The sequence below is a fragment of the Oculina patagonica genome, chromosome 6 (genome assembly GCF_052425735.1).
Source record: "Oculina patagonica isolate OP01 chromosome 6, crgOcupat, whole genome shotgun sequence".
Classification (NCBI taxonomy): Eukaryota; Metazoa; Cnidaria; class Anthozoa; order Scleractinia; family Oculinidae; genus Oculina; species Oculina patagonica.
Window position 1 is genome coordinate 1,424,550 of NC_135763.1, and position 17,568 is coordinate 1,442,117.

Genomic DNA, 17,568 nt, shown 5'->3' on the forward strand with positions numbered 1-17,568 from the left:
TGCAACTGAAACGGGTTTCCAGCTAGGATTGAGGTTTCTTTGTTTTAAGTAAACAAACAATGAATGATATAGACTTAAACATTTCAAACTCGAATTTAACTTAAGTCCATGACACAGATTATATTAACTAATTTAATATATTCACTTTTCGCTCTGACAAGGCAGAAATTGACGCTGGACCACATACACTACTTGCCGACATTGTCTGAAATCTATCTAAAAGATTTCTTTCTGTTTTGATTTCAAAACTGTACTATATTTTGATGCATTTTTGAAAGAGCGATTACCATAAGGCAAATGAACGAACTATTGCGAAAATTTGGCTTAAAAACTGAGTACTGCGGTCAAATTTTGTCGTGAATCCGGTACCCGCCAGCTAGGCCCTCAATTTACTAGCGTTAAAATAGAGCATTAAATTTGGTGCCACAACTGTGTTGCTAAACCAAAAGAGCGGTAGAGCTTAAACATGTTTTTAGACATAACTTTGTTATTGCACGTTAATTTTTAGACCTGCTTGCGCAGTTCCAACAATCTCACTGTCGCCTGGTCGATATTGTTTATTTCCAAAAGGAAGCCACGGGTCTAGAATATGTGAAAAGTAGCTTTTTATGGTTAAAACGGGCACTGTGACCGTGAACCTCTTTTTTAAACAGCCAAAAGACGTACATCTCACTCGATAAGACCCGCGTTGGATAGGAGCCTGGTGGCTGGGATACGTGATCAGTGGAAGTTATCTCCTCGTTCCTTTTGTGTTCTTGTCAGGATTCCCGAAAGAACTCCCAGGCGCGCGAGAAAGGAGGGAAAAATTGATGAATGGAGGAATTCTTCCGTCAAAAGACCACAAAATCAAAGAGAACCTCAAAGATATTATTCCATCCACTTGGCAACTGCTGAAGAATCCAGTGTTCATCTTCAACGCTTTGGCCCTGACATCAAGCACCTTTTCTGCTGTTGGCGTTTTGCCTTTCATCGTGAAATTCCTTTACCTAAGGTTTCATCTAAATGCGGCCATGGCAGGACTTGTGATGGGAGTAGCGCTGATTCCTGGTTGTGGAGGTAATATAGAATAAAATAGAATAGAATGGAATAGAATAGAATAGAATGGAATGGAATGGAATAGAATGGAATGGAATGGAATGGAATAGAATGGAATGGAATGGAATGGAATGGAATAAATGGAATGGAATGGAATGGAATGGAATGGAATGGAATAAATGGAATGGAACAGTGTAGAAAATTAAGCCGAGGGAGAACCCTCTAGTACATAACTACGACTAAGGTGAAAACACTACCCTTGTTTCCGTGTTACATGTGTTGTGTGCGTGACGCCGGGGACGACTACTCTTCTGAGCAAACCACAACAATATTCGAATCCAAAGAGTAATTAGAAATAGTAATATATTGTTCTCACTGACTAAAAAATTTAGAAGTGGACGTTTCGGCTAAAAATCCTGTACCTTCTTCAGCGTAAGTACAAATGGCGTCCAGATGTAAATGAAATGTTTTTAGAAAGGCGAGAATCCACTAGAGATTGGCCTGCAGGATTTTGTACATCTACGGAATGTTTGTTAATCGAGTTCGGTTCACGGATAGAATGCCATGCTTCTAAAAACAGTCTGCGTGACCACTGAGAACAGCAGTCCTTAAATTCGACATCGTCGAAATTAATATCGTGATTAGTTTGCGCGCAATATTGTGCCAACAGGGAGTTCTTGTCATCTGTGAAAACAGCTCTTTTGTGTTCTGGAGAAGGTTACAGTATTTTTAACCAAAACGTCCACTTTTAAATTTTAGTCAGTGACAACAATTTTTCACTATTTTTTAATCATGCCTGACTATGATTACGGTATTTCCAAAGAGTAATTTTTTGGGTAAACCAGGCAGAAATGCTAGGGGGTTGCTCGGCTTGGATAGAGGACCCGCATTATGTTGCTTCCACCTTAAATATAACAGCAGAGATTTAGAAAACGATTTTATAATGAAATTAAACGCTAAAATATTGTTAAAATTCATTTTAAAACTTTAAAAACTTTAAAAAAGTAGACGACGTTTCGGCGCTACTCTACGCCATAATCAAGTCAAAAGAAGTGATAGTTAAAATAAGAATATATATAACGTGAAACAATGAAAATAGTTGTGTGTCCTATGGGCATAATACGTAAAGTAAAACAATGGAAAAACTAAAGGTTCTAATTAAAAATAGGGAAGTGTCAAGTAAATAATTTGGCGCGGATAGAGTCACTCTGGGTGTTCAGGGAAGGATTAATGTCCCTGATGAACAGCATTTCGTATACGAGGCAGTCAAACTTTTTTTTTTTTCATGTTTAAATGCGCTTTTATTACAAACAACACTCACAAGCTATTTACATGGTACTAGAAACAATACAATACATACTTATCTAAATTACAGCACACTACATATTTAACACTACATTACAATAAGTTAAACAATACATTAATTACAGTCGCTGGTACGTTACATTTAAATGTATAAAGTAAGTGCATTGCTTACATTACTAAAATACACACTCTAACTAGCTGAGAAGGAATTTCCATTTCTGTTTAAATTTCTTCTCATCATTTGACAGCTGTTTCAATTCAACGGTGAGCTGTATGAGCAAACAGACGGTGTAGCTATGGGCTCGCCACTTGGCCCACTACTAGCCAATGTTCTCATGTGCCATATAGAGAACCAACTGGAACAAAACAACATGATCCCGTCATTCTATCGAAGATACGTTGATGACACTCTGGTCAAAATGCCCAACACAGACGCGGCTATAGATTTCTTACAAGTACTTAACGGTGCCCATCCTAGTTTGTCTTTTACCATGGCACTTGAACATGAGGTCTCTATTCCATTTCTCGGCACACTAATCACGAGAAACGACAACACACTAAAAACGGAAGTCTACAGAAAACCAACTGACACGGGCCTTCTGAAAAGGCCTGGTAAACACAATGGTTAATCGGGCGCACCGTTTATCCTCCACCGAAGAAGCCTTCACGAAAGAGTGCAACAAGTTACGCACCATGTTTTCAAAACTACACTACCCGAACGCATTAGTCGATTCTACAATACGCAAGTTCAGGCAAGAAACTAATATAGAACCGCACGCCGCAACCCCATCAGAGCCATCTGTCTACATTTCATTGCCTTTTAAAGATCAACGATCGGCTAATCGCGTCCGCAAAGAAATTCATTCTCTGGGATCCAAGATCAACATCGATGTCAAACCCGTCTTTACCAGCAGAAAACTGTCACGGATTTTGTGCGTAAAGGAAAACAAGCCCCCGATCGTAAACACACAATGCGTTGTTTACTTGTTTAAATGTGATTTGTGCGATGCAAATTATGTAATGTTTAATAAATGAGCAGCAGTGTTTTATCAAGTTTAAAACACGAGGCGCAGCCGAGTGTTTTAGACTTGACAAAGCACGAACTGCGAATTTATTGAACGGCTTAAAAATCTTCTGATGTAGATCAACTAATTCTTGCACTTATATTTAGATTTGGGGTTATTTTCGCCTAGAAAATTGGACGTTAAGTTTAGCCGTGTCTTTATCAGATATAAAGAAACTCATTAAACATTCATTTCTTTTGTATTTTCTTTATGAATTATTAATGAGTTTTTTAAGTCGGGTTTACTGCCCGACACCTACATCAACGCATTAGGGAGCACCGTTATTCTGCGATCGGTAAACACCTTGAGGCACAACATGGCAGCAAAGGAGCAAAGATTAATCTCCTTTTCAGAGTTAAAGAAATGCAGAAGCAAGTTTGACTGCCTCGTATACGAAATGCTGTTCATCAGGGACATTAATCCTTCCCTGAACACCCAGAGTGACTCTATCCGCGCCAAATTATTTACTTGACACTTCCCTATTTTTAATTAGAACTTTTAGTTTTTCCATTGTTTTACTTTACGTATTATGCCCATAGGACACACAACTATTTTTATTGTTTCACGTTATATATATTCTTATTTTAACTATCACTTCTTTTGATTTGACAATGGCGTAGAGTAGCGCCGAAACGTCGTCTACTTTTTTTAAAGTTTTTAAAGTTTTAAAATGAATTTTTACAACATTTTAGCGTTTAATTTCGTTATAAAACCTTAAATATAGCAATTTATTTTTTATTTATTTTCACATGTGATGGTCGAGCTAGTTTCAATACATACATATTATACTCGCTTCTCGTTATTTGGAATTGAAATTGGAATGTGTTTTTACCTTTATAGGAACACACATATAAGCAATACTACTGGTAACTGTAAAACCTTTATGTTGTTAAAATTTGCTATTTATCATTATTTTCAGGTGGAATTTTTATAGGTGGTCTTCTCGTCCGTCGTTTCAAATTAAAAGAATCTCTCCTAATGGCAGCCAAATACTGTCTTATTATTAAGGCTCTCACTGCACTTGGCAGCATTTTGTGGATTTTTCCAGGATGCAAAGAAGTGCAACTTGCAGGAATTATCAAACCTTACTGGGACAGGTATGTAAAGGCCCAGTAATACGGGCTTCTCTTTCAACTTGTCTCGCAACATTGTTACATTGCAAGTTGTAAAGTGTTGTTGCGCGTATTACCTCCCGTATTGCAAGTTGTAAAGTGTAGTTGCGCGTATTATCACCCGTATGCAAGTTGTAAAGTGTTGTTGCGCGTATTACCTCCCGTATTGCAAGTTGTAAAGTGTTGTTGCGCGTATTACCTCCCGTATTGCAAGTTGTAAAGTGTTGTTGCGCGTATTACCTCTTTCAACTTGTCTCGCAACATTGTTACATTGCAAGTTGTAAAGTGTTGTTGCGCGTATTACCTCCCGTATTGCAAGTTGTAAAGTGTAGTTGCGCGTATTATCACCCGTATGCAAGTTGTAAAGTGTTGTTGCGCGTATTACCTCCCGTATTGCAAGTTGTAAAGTGTTGTTGCGCGTATTACCTCCCGTATTGCAAGTTGTAAAGTGTTGATGCGCGTATTACCTCCCGTATTGCAAGTTGTAAAGTGTTGTTGCGCGTATTACCTCCCGTATTGCAAGTTGTAAAGTGTTGTTGGGCGTATTACCTCCCGTATTGCAAGTTGTAAAGTGTTGTTGCGCGTATTACCTCCCGTATTGCAAGTTGTAAAGTGTTGTTGCGCGTATTACCTCCCGTATTGCAAGTTGCGGCAGCACGTTGCGCAAAGTAGACAAAACTTCAACTTTTTGCAACATTTTGCCGCAACTTGCCATAGGGTTGATAATATGCGCAATAACAACGCTTTACAACTTGCAATGCAACAATCTTGCGAGACAAGTTGAAAGAGAAGCCCGTATTACTAAGCCTTAATACCGGACAAAAAACGAATATAGCTTGAATTTAAATTCAGACCTATGCACCTGACCTTGGTCACCACCTCCTGAAAGTTTGCTGGGTTCTAAGATTAAGAAAATTTATGATTTGATTTTTCACTTGGTTCTTCACAGCCCGACGAAGGACAGTTCATTATTCTCAACACTGCCTCGTCCCCAGGCGTCCTCGTCCTTGGTCGTGCACGGTTCGCTTGGTGTTGTGGGACTGACGTGCACGGTTCGCTTGGCGTTCTGGGCCTGATGCGGACGGGGAAGCGGACGCCTGGCAGATCCTGTTCAGTTTCTTGGCAAAAATGTTCGGTTTCTCGTCAAAAGGCGTTTTAGCGCTTTTAACAAGTTTAACGGTCAAGAAATCAACACTGGGAGCTACGTGGAAGTTAGTACTGTCAACATGGGGATTTTGACGGCCTTTCGGATCGTTTTCGTTGCTCTATCGAGCCGATTCTTTTCAGCGTTCACTGAGGCTGGTTTCAGCAAAGCGGGGGTCCCCTTGCTTTAATCTAATGTTGGCGGGAAATCTAGCTCAAAATCAGCGATTTATCCGGAGAAATGGTATGAAATCTGAGCAGAAGATTGAACAGAGAAAATCCCACTTTGATTGCGAGAAGATCGTCAATGGCGGAGGGTAAAGAATCTCTGCCGTCGTTAGAAAATTAAATTTCTTTATAAGCTTCGAACTGAGGGTAAGTTTCGCTTCAATCGATGCCAGAGCTGGTTTGTTTCGTTTCTGAGCAGTGCTTAGCTTCCTTACATTTCGGTATACTTTTATTTGTACCTCTTGCAGCTATAAAGTCTATAAGCAGCGCTCCAGAGAGAGCCGTTCAAGTGCTAACAAGTGTTTTATCAAATTAATGTTGTCCAACGTAGGAGATCTTATGAGAACATAACACATAAACAATTATAATGTGTGCTGATATTTTATTCTAGCTAGGTTAACCTCATAATTTACCTTTCTTGACAGAAAGTACAATTATTGAAATTTCAACTTTACGTAGTTCTGTTTATTTCAGCACTTAATGTGTTAGTGACCAGAGGAGGCAGATCCTACTCAAAATTTCTTTTTACTGATTCAAGTGTTAATATCGAAATTACTCTCCGCTGATTAATTTGTGTGTTTCTCGTCACTGTACTGCTTGATAATGCATTGATACTGTAAGGAGAAATAAGGTTTTGGTCACTCTTTTGGAGGATTTAAGCAGGATAAGACTGACAAACTTGTAACAAAAAAAAATATAGTTTTTTCTAGTTGTAGTGTCACAGGGAGTGTTTTTTAGTAGGTGTTTGTAGAGAATGTGTGGCAAAACTTTATTCCTAAGGGTAACAAAACACTGGACTATGACAGACAGCAAAACTTAAATTATTTTTGCCGGCCCAAGAGTTTAATTTATGGCTGAGATAGTGTAGGAAAATAAATTGAGATGCCAGGCAATTTTACATCGAAGGGTTTGTTACTGACTCTTAAATGCATTTCATGTGAACATGGCAACTCCTGGCTAACCATATTCAATTTGATTAAAATAAATAAACCGGCAAACCTGGAGTTGCCACTTTTTCCCCAGTCTGCTAATAGCCCACTGCCTCTAGCAGTCTTGGAAAACAATTAAAACACTTTAAATGTTGAATGTATGCTTTGCCTACCCTGCTGCTTTATACCCATGACAACAGCTGTTGTAAGAGAAAAAGATACCTTTTTATATTTTTAAAAATATTTATAGTAGTACTGATTTTGCAAAACCATTCAGACATTTCCCTTCAATTTGCAAAAGTTATCTAGCCAGGAGGGTTTTACCTGCATGGCCTTAACCTACTGTGAATTTAAATAAGTTGTGCATGAGATAATCTGAGGATTACTGTTTGTACGACAATTTTCTTGGTGGTGCCCTTCATCTGATTATCATCTAGACATAATAGTTAGCCTTCTCCTGAAAATTAACTTGATTGATTTTCTAAAGTGATTTTCTACCCTCTTCAACCCTCCATGTACAGTTCACCCCAGCTCCTTTTGTAATTAGTTAATATCAAGTCAGTGGGAGCATAACAAAGGCCTTTAGACACGAAATTTGCAAGCACAAAGTAAACATTTCTTTTCAGTGGCTAAAAAAGTAAAGAATTTTACAAATACATGTACTAAGAATTACAGGAGAGTGATAAAAAATTAAGAGGGGTTTGTTACTAGAGTTATTTAGAATAGAATGATGGTGGGCCTTGGATGTCCAAAGATGCTAGCCTTGCATATCAATACATAAATATTTATGAGAAAAATTATCTTTCTATTTTTACAAAGCAAGATTTCAAGATGATCTTAAATCATATACCGCACCGGGAACCATTCTAAAAACTTCATGAAAACAGTGTCATTCATCAGAAATGCTCTCTGCACCTGCCCCCAAATTAAAAGCCTGCATGGCATGGCATAGGGTACATTCCAAACAATTTAGTTGCCTCAGTTGCATTCACAGCATAAATGGCAGACTCACTGCCACAATGCTTAACAAAAAAAAGTGTGTATTTATCCTTAATAAATTGTGGTTTAATGGGAAAAAACTTTAAATATTCATTATTCCCCGCCCATTTTTCACAAGTATTCATTATTCCTTGCCTATTTTGAGATCAATATTCATTATTCCTTTAAATAGGTTGATGTTCCCAGGTATACAATTTTCAGACCCACAAAACGAGAGCGGTCAAATATTCTATTCCAATTCACAAGTTGTGCACAGGACACTGGACATTGTTCTGCTGCTATCCTTCTGGAAGGTGTTAGTTCATCACTTATTACATGCTTTTTTAATGGTGCCCTCTAGTTACACCTTCAATGGCCTTGATTAAAAAGTGTAAGAAGCATGTGGCTTCTTAGACTTGCCCCAAGTCGCTCGTTTTTTCTTTGCATCTATAGTTACTTAAATAAAATGACCACTTGAGTAAAATCACCTTTGTAATCGCGCGGGATTTATTTCTGTGAACGCGCGCGCGACACTTACCGAGGAATGGCTCGGAACGAGCGACTTGTGTCACTTGCAGGAAATCGATTCTGGCTGACGTTTATTGCCGCGAAAAATTGCATCATGCTTGTGTGCACTGAATAGCGTCGCGCACAAATTCTAAAAATAGATTTGGTCTCATGAGACCCCCCGCGTGACTCAGACAAACATTGCAGTCGGCCATAAGCGAATGTATGCGAGAGAGCGTCAATACGTGAAGAAAACATGTGAAAAGTTAGGTAAATCGGAGTGTATGCTTTCTCAAAGGGTCAAGAATGGTTAGTACAAAGCACTGCTGGCATAGTGAGTGCAAAACCGACTCAAAGTATCCTGAACATTGGCCAAAATCGCTCTTAGAGCTGGAGGAATCGGGGAAGAAAGTCTTCATTCCATTCGGCTTACGGTACGAATTGCGAAACGAAACGGTACTTTACGAAATGGTACTTTGCGAAACGGTACTGAGGTAAAAATATTGCAAAAATATTGAATGGGGCAAATAAACATTGATTGCAAAACAGGTATAAGTCATGATAAGTCGACCCAGGTTTGCGTGAAGGATAAATGTGATGCCTGCTTGAATCGAAACTTGTCGCGTCGCGAAAGAATTTATTTTCGAACATGAATCAAAAATGCAAAACGTGAATCAGGGTGAATGAAAGTAACATCAAAAATCAGAAATAAAGACGCCTGTAAAAGCACTACTCTCGCTTTAGTCATCCGAAAATGAAGGAAGCGAAATCTTTCTGCCGCCGAGGATTTCTTATCTTTATTATAGTGCGTGAATGTACGCCGCCCGGCCCGCCAGGTTGTAAATAAAGGTCGCGTTAGTCACGTTTGTCATTCTTTCTTGTTATGTGTAGTCATGAAAACGAATGGATTAAAAGTCTGTTTTTTAACATGGCGAACGTTTATTAAGATCGAATAAAATTTTCAAAGAAGGTTCATGAATTTGTGGCATTTTTTTGCGGGGAATGTGTTATCTTTCGGGCGACAAACGCCGACAACTGTGATTATGCAAATAACTGCTATACCGTTCAGCTACATTTTTGCCGATAAAAATTATTTCGAGCCGATCAAAATAGCTATTTTCGGTCAATTCTAAATTTGACGCTAGGTTCGTGATTAGTGTTTAGAAATACGATTTTTTCGAAGGGTTGTCGTTTTCCGCTTAATTTTAGCCCTCTGCACTTCAGCCATCGTTTTAACTGATCCGCAGTATAGTTCTCTGCTTCACTTTCAAATTTCGAGCCAGGAACGCCATCATCTTGCGTGAGAACGGCCAAAGACCGAAGCGAAGTGCTCGCGAGCGACATAATTTCTTCATATCGCTCTTGTAGTTTGTCTGAGTCAAGTGGGGGGTCTCAATTTTGGTGACGTCATTTGTGCGCGACGCTATTGGTTTCTTTTATCGTATTGACGTCAGTTTCGTGCGCCGTGTGCAGCTGACGCGCGCTGTGGCGTGTGTTAAAATTGCGATTTTCTTCCCTTTTCGTGGGAAATCATACTTAGGGCCCTTGATGGCTCTCTCATTTCTGTAAGATTTAAAAGGGACATGCATAAAAAAAAGACATTTGTGTTGTTTGTTCTAAAACTGGTTTAACTGCCGATGTGAGAAGGAAACAAGTCTACCAAAGAGCTGAAAAGTTAAACGCAAGCTTGTCTCGCGAGCAGCGCGCGCTAAGTTGGCGGGCACAGCGCGCTCAGTAAGTTCGCGCGCAATACAATATGATTGACATAATCTCGATGGCGTCACCGGTGGAAAAATCCACCGGTGACGCCATATTTCAGAATTGGCACGCTGCAGGTGAGCCAAGTCGCTCGTTCCGCAACGATCCTCCGCCATTTTGTTTCTCGTGCCTGCGCGCGCCCTCCGTTTCCGTATCCAGCGGTCTCCTGCGAATCTAACGAGCGACTTGAAACAAGTCTAGTGGCTTCTTTATTTGCTGACTAGCAAAATAGTACCCCCCCCCCCCAAAAAAAGCCAAGCGACATGTTTCAGTGAAAAGCTTTATTAAGGACGGTGCCTCCTATTGTTACTGCGCACCTGTTCTGCGCATCACGCAATGCATCGATCACACCGGGCGCGCGCGCTTTTGATGAATTTGCTCGACCAAGCGCGCGACTAAAAAGCAAGAAAGATTTCTTTGCGACGAAATCTAGTTTATGGACATATACTAAGGCAGGAACAGCGGAAACAGCAGAAGAACAACATATCAGTAACCATTGACCTCTTACACTGAAAATGGCTCACATTGACAGATAAAAACAAATCGCTAAGCGCTAAAACGTAAACTGCTAACTACATATGGCGTAGTGCACGCGCGAGATGCAAATTTTTAACTCGCTAGGGAGGGGATAGGAAAAATGTAACAGACCCCAAAAGCGATTTCACAGAGCTTGAAAACAACTCGTATAACTTTTAAAAACGCGTGGTGACCCCTACTTTTTATTTTATAAAATGGAAGTGGCAAGCCTAAAGAGCACATGTTTTATTTGTCATTGAGTGAAAAAAAGTTTAGGCCGATTTCGTGGCCGTGCAAGTGAGAGCTGTTAGAGTCAAAAATAGCTCAAACGCAATTATTTTGTTAATAGAAACGTGGATCACGCAGTTCCGAAGACATTATTTGTTAGTTATTTTAAAGATTTTTATATTTTATGTTGATTTTGTTCATGTACAAACAATTTCACATGGAATTTGCAAGGAAATGTTATTTAGTTTTACCTTTTTTTTTAAATGCCACGTCAGCACTTTTTTCCAGTTTTCAAACCAAATTATATCGAAAATTTGCGTGGCTACCCCCAATTTTCTTTTTGGATTTTAATAGCCCTTGGTAACATCTACATTTCTAGTCATCGGCCGGACAAAAATACCTTGTTATTAGTAGGCACCGTCCTTAAACAAACAATGACGACAATGCGGTCCAACCAATGAGTCTATATAATCTGGAAAACAATGAAGTGTTGCACGATGTTTATAACAAGTTCTTTTGTAGGCCATTGTACAAACTTGTTCGAAAACGCGTTTATCTCCTTAACATCATCACTCGTGCAATCAAGTCGAAATTAGTGCACCTAACAGAAATACATAATATCACACCCGCTTTAAGCGAAGCATAGTCTTTTGAAGCATGTACAAAGACAACAACTGTACGTAACCATAACGACTTGTCTATCAAGAGTTACTTCTAAACCAATAAGTGAACAACGGATAAAAGATAAATGTAGTGTTTGCCTTCAGGAATAACAGGAACGGTACAAGTGCCCACAAGTACGTCAACGGGCCACATAATTTAAAAGTAGCATTCTGTTACCAATCTGAGTATTATTCCTATATCATGACACATTTTACATTGAGCACCGCTTTATGAGTTATCTATTTTCAGCTGTAGCTGTTAGATCAGCTTTGTGATTTTTCAAAAAAGTTCGACATCACCGTAATCTAATACGGGTTGCTGTTCTCCCTGTTCGTGTACGACAAGAAACCCTGGATGGTCCTCCCGGCTGTTCGTCGTCTGAGGCATCTGAAGCCTCATCCTCGGAGTCAATGTCACTGTCTACGCCTCCTTTGAGTATCCGCTCAATTCTTAAAACTTCTTGCTGCAAAATTGTGTACAGTTTTTCATTTGGCAGACCCTCATTGACTACTTAACAACTTCGACGCGGTCAATAACTGAATACGGCGAATTTCGACAATCTGAATATGACTCTTTAAAGGTGTATTTGTCTCCCGTTTCACAGTTGTCGAGCCATGTTATGCTCATACAGTCGTCAACGAAATCTATTCCGTCATTGCTCCCTTTCTTGATCAGCAAATCTTTCATAAGAACGGCAAGGAAAAATCACCATTCCTCTTTTTTTCTACCGTGTTTCACTGCAATGGTCTCATTTTGCTTGAACAAGATGTCGCACTGAATAACTCGATTATCCTGGGAATAGCTTGACGAATTAGCATGACCTGCGGCCAAGTCTTCTGTGAGGACATCACAACTCGAATCTTGGCGCTGCTGTAAAGAGAATGAAATAGGATAAGGTAGCTGACCGTTTTCTTCTTTACTCTTGTATCTTACGGTATGCTGGCAAACGCTTCGTCCAAATGAAATGGCAAATTCACGTAAAGTTTTCTTCTTTTCAAGAGATAAATTTTGCAGATCACTTTGTACTGCATCGACAATTGCCTGTGGAATGGGCGGAGGATTGTTAAGCACTTTGTTAGGATAATAACTGTTAGGACCAGTGAAATATTGAAAATCACCACTGTGCATTCTCTTTTCCAGCTTTCTTATACAGGCGGCACGCCGGATTCCGTATTTGAGCTGCGTTGGCATCGAGTCCTGTTGCCGCATTAAGGAGAAAAAATTCCCAACGATTAAAGTGGTAGGTGCGGAAAACAGAATCTGGTTGACGAGGTCTTCTTCCCCTAATTCTGTAAGAAGATTTTTTAATTTCCCAAGGCTGCTATGAATCAGTTGAAATGACCTTCTTGTACAATGAGGTATTATTTGGTCGGGACCTTGAGTAGCTGTACGGCCCGTTCGCTCACGTGTTTCCTCTCCCCAGGTCAAAAGAAAAGCAACAACATTGTCAATGATCGATATTCCTTGATCAAAGGAAAATCTTGGTGGGCCACGGTAGTGATCAAGGTTAAATAGTTCAGCATACTTATAAAAGACATCTGACAGCTTCTTGAAAGGTTTCCCGTTCGTTATCATCCGAATGGCCTTATTTCCACTGTCGCAAACGAAAAGTGTCCTTCCAAACGTTTCCAAGCCATGAGGTGAGTGTAACGTTGCTGAGCTCACTACTCCATCCATGTCTCCAGTTTCATTCGAACTACCGGTCACTAGTTGGTATCTCGGGACATGCTCAATGTCAGATTCTTTTACAATCGTATGATTGCTAGAGTTTGATACGTAAAGGCAACAATATAGGAAGCAAAGTCCAGAAGGAGAGACGATTAATTCAGAAGCAACAGAAGACAGTAACGTTCCATTCCTCGAGTCAATAACGAGAATATTCGGATTACTTGTCAAGTTACTTGCAACATACAACTTATTTTCCTGGAAGGCTAATGCTACAGGCAGAATGTTGGTAGGCGTGTCCTTAGGTGGGTACACAAGATGCAGTCAATTTACGGGAAAATATAGACAACTGGATGGAAAATTAAAAACGTAACTAAACGCTTTCTAGCCAAGCTACATCTTTCAAACTTGGTGAATAAAAACTTTTGCCTAGCATTTTAACTTTACAATTCATAATTTGTCCAGAATTCAATTTTTGAAAAAAAATATTGCCGTCGGATTTCCATACACACACTATAATTTCTCACTGCGTTGCCTACCTGCAAGATGGCGTGAAAAACCGTGATAAGGCCAATTAAAACATTTTTTTCGTGGTGTTCTGTTTTCCAACGTGGAATCTGTGAGCTTCAATGTGAGCTAACAAACGGATAAAAATGTTTAGATTCGTTAGTTAGCAGAGTTGAAGGGCCAAAAGTTTTCAAGTTCGATTCAAGTCTACTTTGAGATCGACTTTGAGGCTTGTGAACTATCATTGTTCATTCAATTCGGAAAAATAGTATGTTATCCTTTTCACCTTTCACTGTGACTTCTTGTCTGTAGCGTTATTTGGTTTCGCTGGCAGACTGAAGTCAACATGAGTTTCGGATGAGTTTATTAGCGGTCAAATGGCGAAGATGCATGGATCTACTTGGATTTTAAACACTACACTTAGAAATCGATTAGAAAAGAACTCTCGATTTTTATTGTTGTTGTCGTCGTTGTTGTAAGCTTATGGTTTGGAAATCTGTTCGAGTTAAAAATAGTTTAAAAGCTTTACTTACCTGTCTTTCCTGTGCTTTCCCATCTTTACAAATCCGAACAGTTCTTAGACCGTAACCAAAGCGTCGAAATTTAAAGCGGTCAACTGAAGCATGTGCTTTGAAAGTGACGTCACAAAAATAATATCTCCCTTGGGGAGTAGTCCGCCTGGCAAATTTTGCAAGCTTAACATGAGGCAGATCTAGAGCGCCTGCCAAATATCTAAAATATAGAACACCTGCGATTATTATTTGGAGACAGAGAGGGTGAGGAGAACTTATTTTCTCTTTGCAAGTATTCAATATTCTTGATTAAAAAACTGAGTATTCAATATTCCTTACAATTTTGAGCCAATATTCAATATTCCTTTACAATTTCAAGCCAGTATTCAATATTCATTATTCCGCTTCAACCCCCGAACCTACTGGCAATCAATACAAAAATTGCATTAAAAAAAATTACAGTTATGATATCAAACATTTTTAGTGTAATTTTTATTTTCAATTAATACAACAACTATCAAAGGTTGTGCTTGATTTCTGATAAGCAGATAATTAACATTTTATTGAAGTAAACCAGAGATAGTAGAAATGACATCCCAAAGACAGATGAATTGTTATTTGTATCGATGGATTCATACTGTTGTTGCATTATCTTTGTCGCGTCTGGCTTAAATGAGCGTCCATGGAATAACTAAAAGGCAACTAACTCTCGGGCTCTACGAAAAAAATTCTACACAAAACAATTATGGAAAGGATAACTAATTTTCTTGTCATTTACACTCGGATTTACAAGACAACTTCGATAAACGGAAATGAGTACCTGTCTCTCTTGGAGTTCGGAAAATGTCATTAGACATTTCAACGTCTCTTTGCCGTAAAGGATTTAAAGCTTTTTAACTTCACAGAGAGTGCCTCGTATGCTCCTGGCTCTTTTCAAGCTGAGCTGGGACATGAAGCGTGCGAAAATGGTGGTGAAGTCCGTCGTCTTATTAATAAGAATATTTTTCATAAAAGATGTGTCCAAGGCGCTCTGTGCTGTAAAAATGCTAAATAGACGGCTCTTTTGCTGTTTTTAATACACTTTTCAGGGTTGATGACATTTTGGTCTGCCATATTGAATGCAAGATCTGCCAGGCGCTCCGCGGCTCGCTCCCTAACCATCAATCCCCGCGCTCCCTGTTTTCCCGCCTTACCGCCTCAACGTCCGGCCAATCGGCGCCTGGGGACGAGGCAGATTCTCAACATGCAACAGGAACTGCAGTTGCCCGCTGTCCCAGATCAGACCTGTTTGTGGTGCGGACAAGTTAACATATTTTTCGCCTTGTTTTGCCGGTTGTACGTCATCAGCCGCAAAAGGGGTAAAATAAAACGCACAGTGCTCAATTACTATTATTAATACTAACACTTATCTAAATTCTACACAAATTTGTTATGAAAGGTTTAGGCTGTTCCTGGCATTCGGTTAGTTGAACCCGAAAAGAACGCCGTTTTTTTGCGCTGCTCCTCAACTGCAAAAAGAAAGCGTACTGGCACGTTTAAAAGGTTTAAGGTGGTCAACATGCAAAGTGAAACGTTTGCAGAATGTAAAGCTTAACAGTCTCAAAAAAGGCTAAGTATTTATGAGGAAATCTAGCTTTAACTCATCAAATGTCTTTTCTATGGCAGGTTTTCTCCAAATGCAGTTGTTTAACAGCAGATTTCTTCAATGTCTCAGGCCCTGAGACTGTTCGTGGATTTTGTGACCGTGGCTTCAGTTGTGATAACTACATTATATTTCTGGTTATTTTAGTGTCGATTCTCTTCATTAATTTTTTCCTCGCCGTTCCTCAGAAGACTGTGATATTAAGGTGAGAGAGATGTATAGAAATATTGAAATATAAGTACAAGATACTTAAAGTAAGATTAACTACTCATTAGTTGGTTGGTTAGTTGGTTGGTTGGCTTGTTGGCTTGTTAACTGGCAGGCTGGCTGGCTGGTTAGTTGGTTGGTTGGTTGGCTGGTTGGCTTGTTGGCAGGCTGGCTGGTTGGTTGGCTTGTTGGCTAGCTGACTGGCAGGCTGGCTGGCTGGTTGGTTGGTTCGATGGTTGGCTCGTTGGCTGACTGGCTGAATGGCTGGTTGGCTTGTTAGCTGATTAGTTGGTTGGCTGGTTGACTGAGTTGGTTGGTTGGTTGGCCCGGTTGGTTGGTTGGTTGGCTGGCTGGTTGGTTTGCTTCTTCGTTGGTAGAATGGTTGCATGGTTGAATGCTTATTAAACTACAGCATGGGTTGTGCAAGAAGCTCACAGTTCATTAATGTTCCGTTTCCAGGTCGGTTCCTGATAACATACGCTCCTACGCGTTTGGCTTTTCGTTCATACTTCAGAGGTCTCTTGGACTCCTTCCAGGCCCCATAGTGTACGGTTGGGGGTTTGTTGACACTCAGTGTCTTGTCTGGGGCCGGAGCTGCAGCAGACGAGGAAGCTGTCAATTCTATGACGTAAACGGCCTATCCTATGGCTTTATGTACCTCGGTGGAACATTTCAAGGTGAATAAAATGTAAGGCTATTGTCACGTATCACGTATGGGCACCATAGTAAAATAAGATCAAAAGAAGTTCGTTACAGCATCGGAACCCGGTTTAGGTTCTAGGGTGCAACTTCTATAAGGTTCATTTCATTTACTTCTGAGATAAGATCTGAATCTTGCTGCGACCCGATACCTTTTTAACTGTTTTAAACCGTCCGTGTCACGGTTAGTTGTGAACTTTAAAACGGCTTTATCACTTTTCGACCACAAAATATCGATTAATTTTCTGGGATGAACCGACGTCAAAAATAAAGAAACAGCTAATGCTGCCATTTATTGTCACCGTCCAACAGAGCTTTACTCGGCATATGACGCCATCGTGTCATTTGACTCGCCATAGGAATTAGTCACATATGATTGCATTGCCTCGCGGACATTGGAAAGAAAAGATTAGTTGTTGATTAGTCTTAAATTTGAGAAATTAATGGGTGAAGTCTTGCGCTTTTGTTTTGTTTAATTTGAATTAATTACCTAAAACATTCTTCTGTTCTGTCTCTTTAGGGATGGCTACTTTGTTCTATCTTATTTCGTTTTGGTTCTGCAAGCGGAACGCCTCAAAGAAAGTAAAGAGGGATAACATATCTACTGACGAAGTCAAAGAAGTAATTTGGAAAGAGACAACTTTGTGAAGAAACTATTTTTAAGATCGACGGTTAGGAAAAACCGAGCAAAACCTTGATTTCGTGGCAGAAGTGCGAGCAAGAAATTAAACGGTTTCTGGGGTGGGGGGCGGGGGAGGAAAAGAGACTGCAGTAAGTGAACATTCATCGTACAAGAGCATTTTAGAGAGTTGTAGACCTTTTGGGTTTTCCTTTGTATATATATTTTCTTTTTTAGCAAAAGTCTTATAA

General features: G+C 39.7%; 1 protein-coding gene across 1 annotated transcript; it reads left to right on the forward strand.

The window, feature by feature from the left end:
* Positions 1 to 579: 579 nt before the first annotated feature.
* On the forward strand, positions 580 to 17,542 carry LOC144658592 (solute carrier organic anion transporter family member 4A1-like). Its single transcript, XM_078519037.1, has 7 exons — positions 580 to 1,056; positions 4,324 to 4,501; positions 5,466 to 5,486; positions 15,385 to 15,508; positions 15,816 to 15,997; positions 16,459 to 16,676; positions 17,219 to 17,542. The coding sequence occupies exons 1-7, from the start codon at positions 810 to 812 to the stop codon at positions 17,344 to 17,346; spliced, it is 1,098 nt and encodes a 365-aa protein (XP_078375163.1). The 5' UTR covers positions 580 to 809; the 3' UTR covers positions 17,347 to 17,542.
* The last annotated feature ends 26 nt before the right edge of the window (positions 17,543 to 17,568 follow it).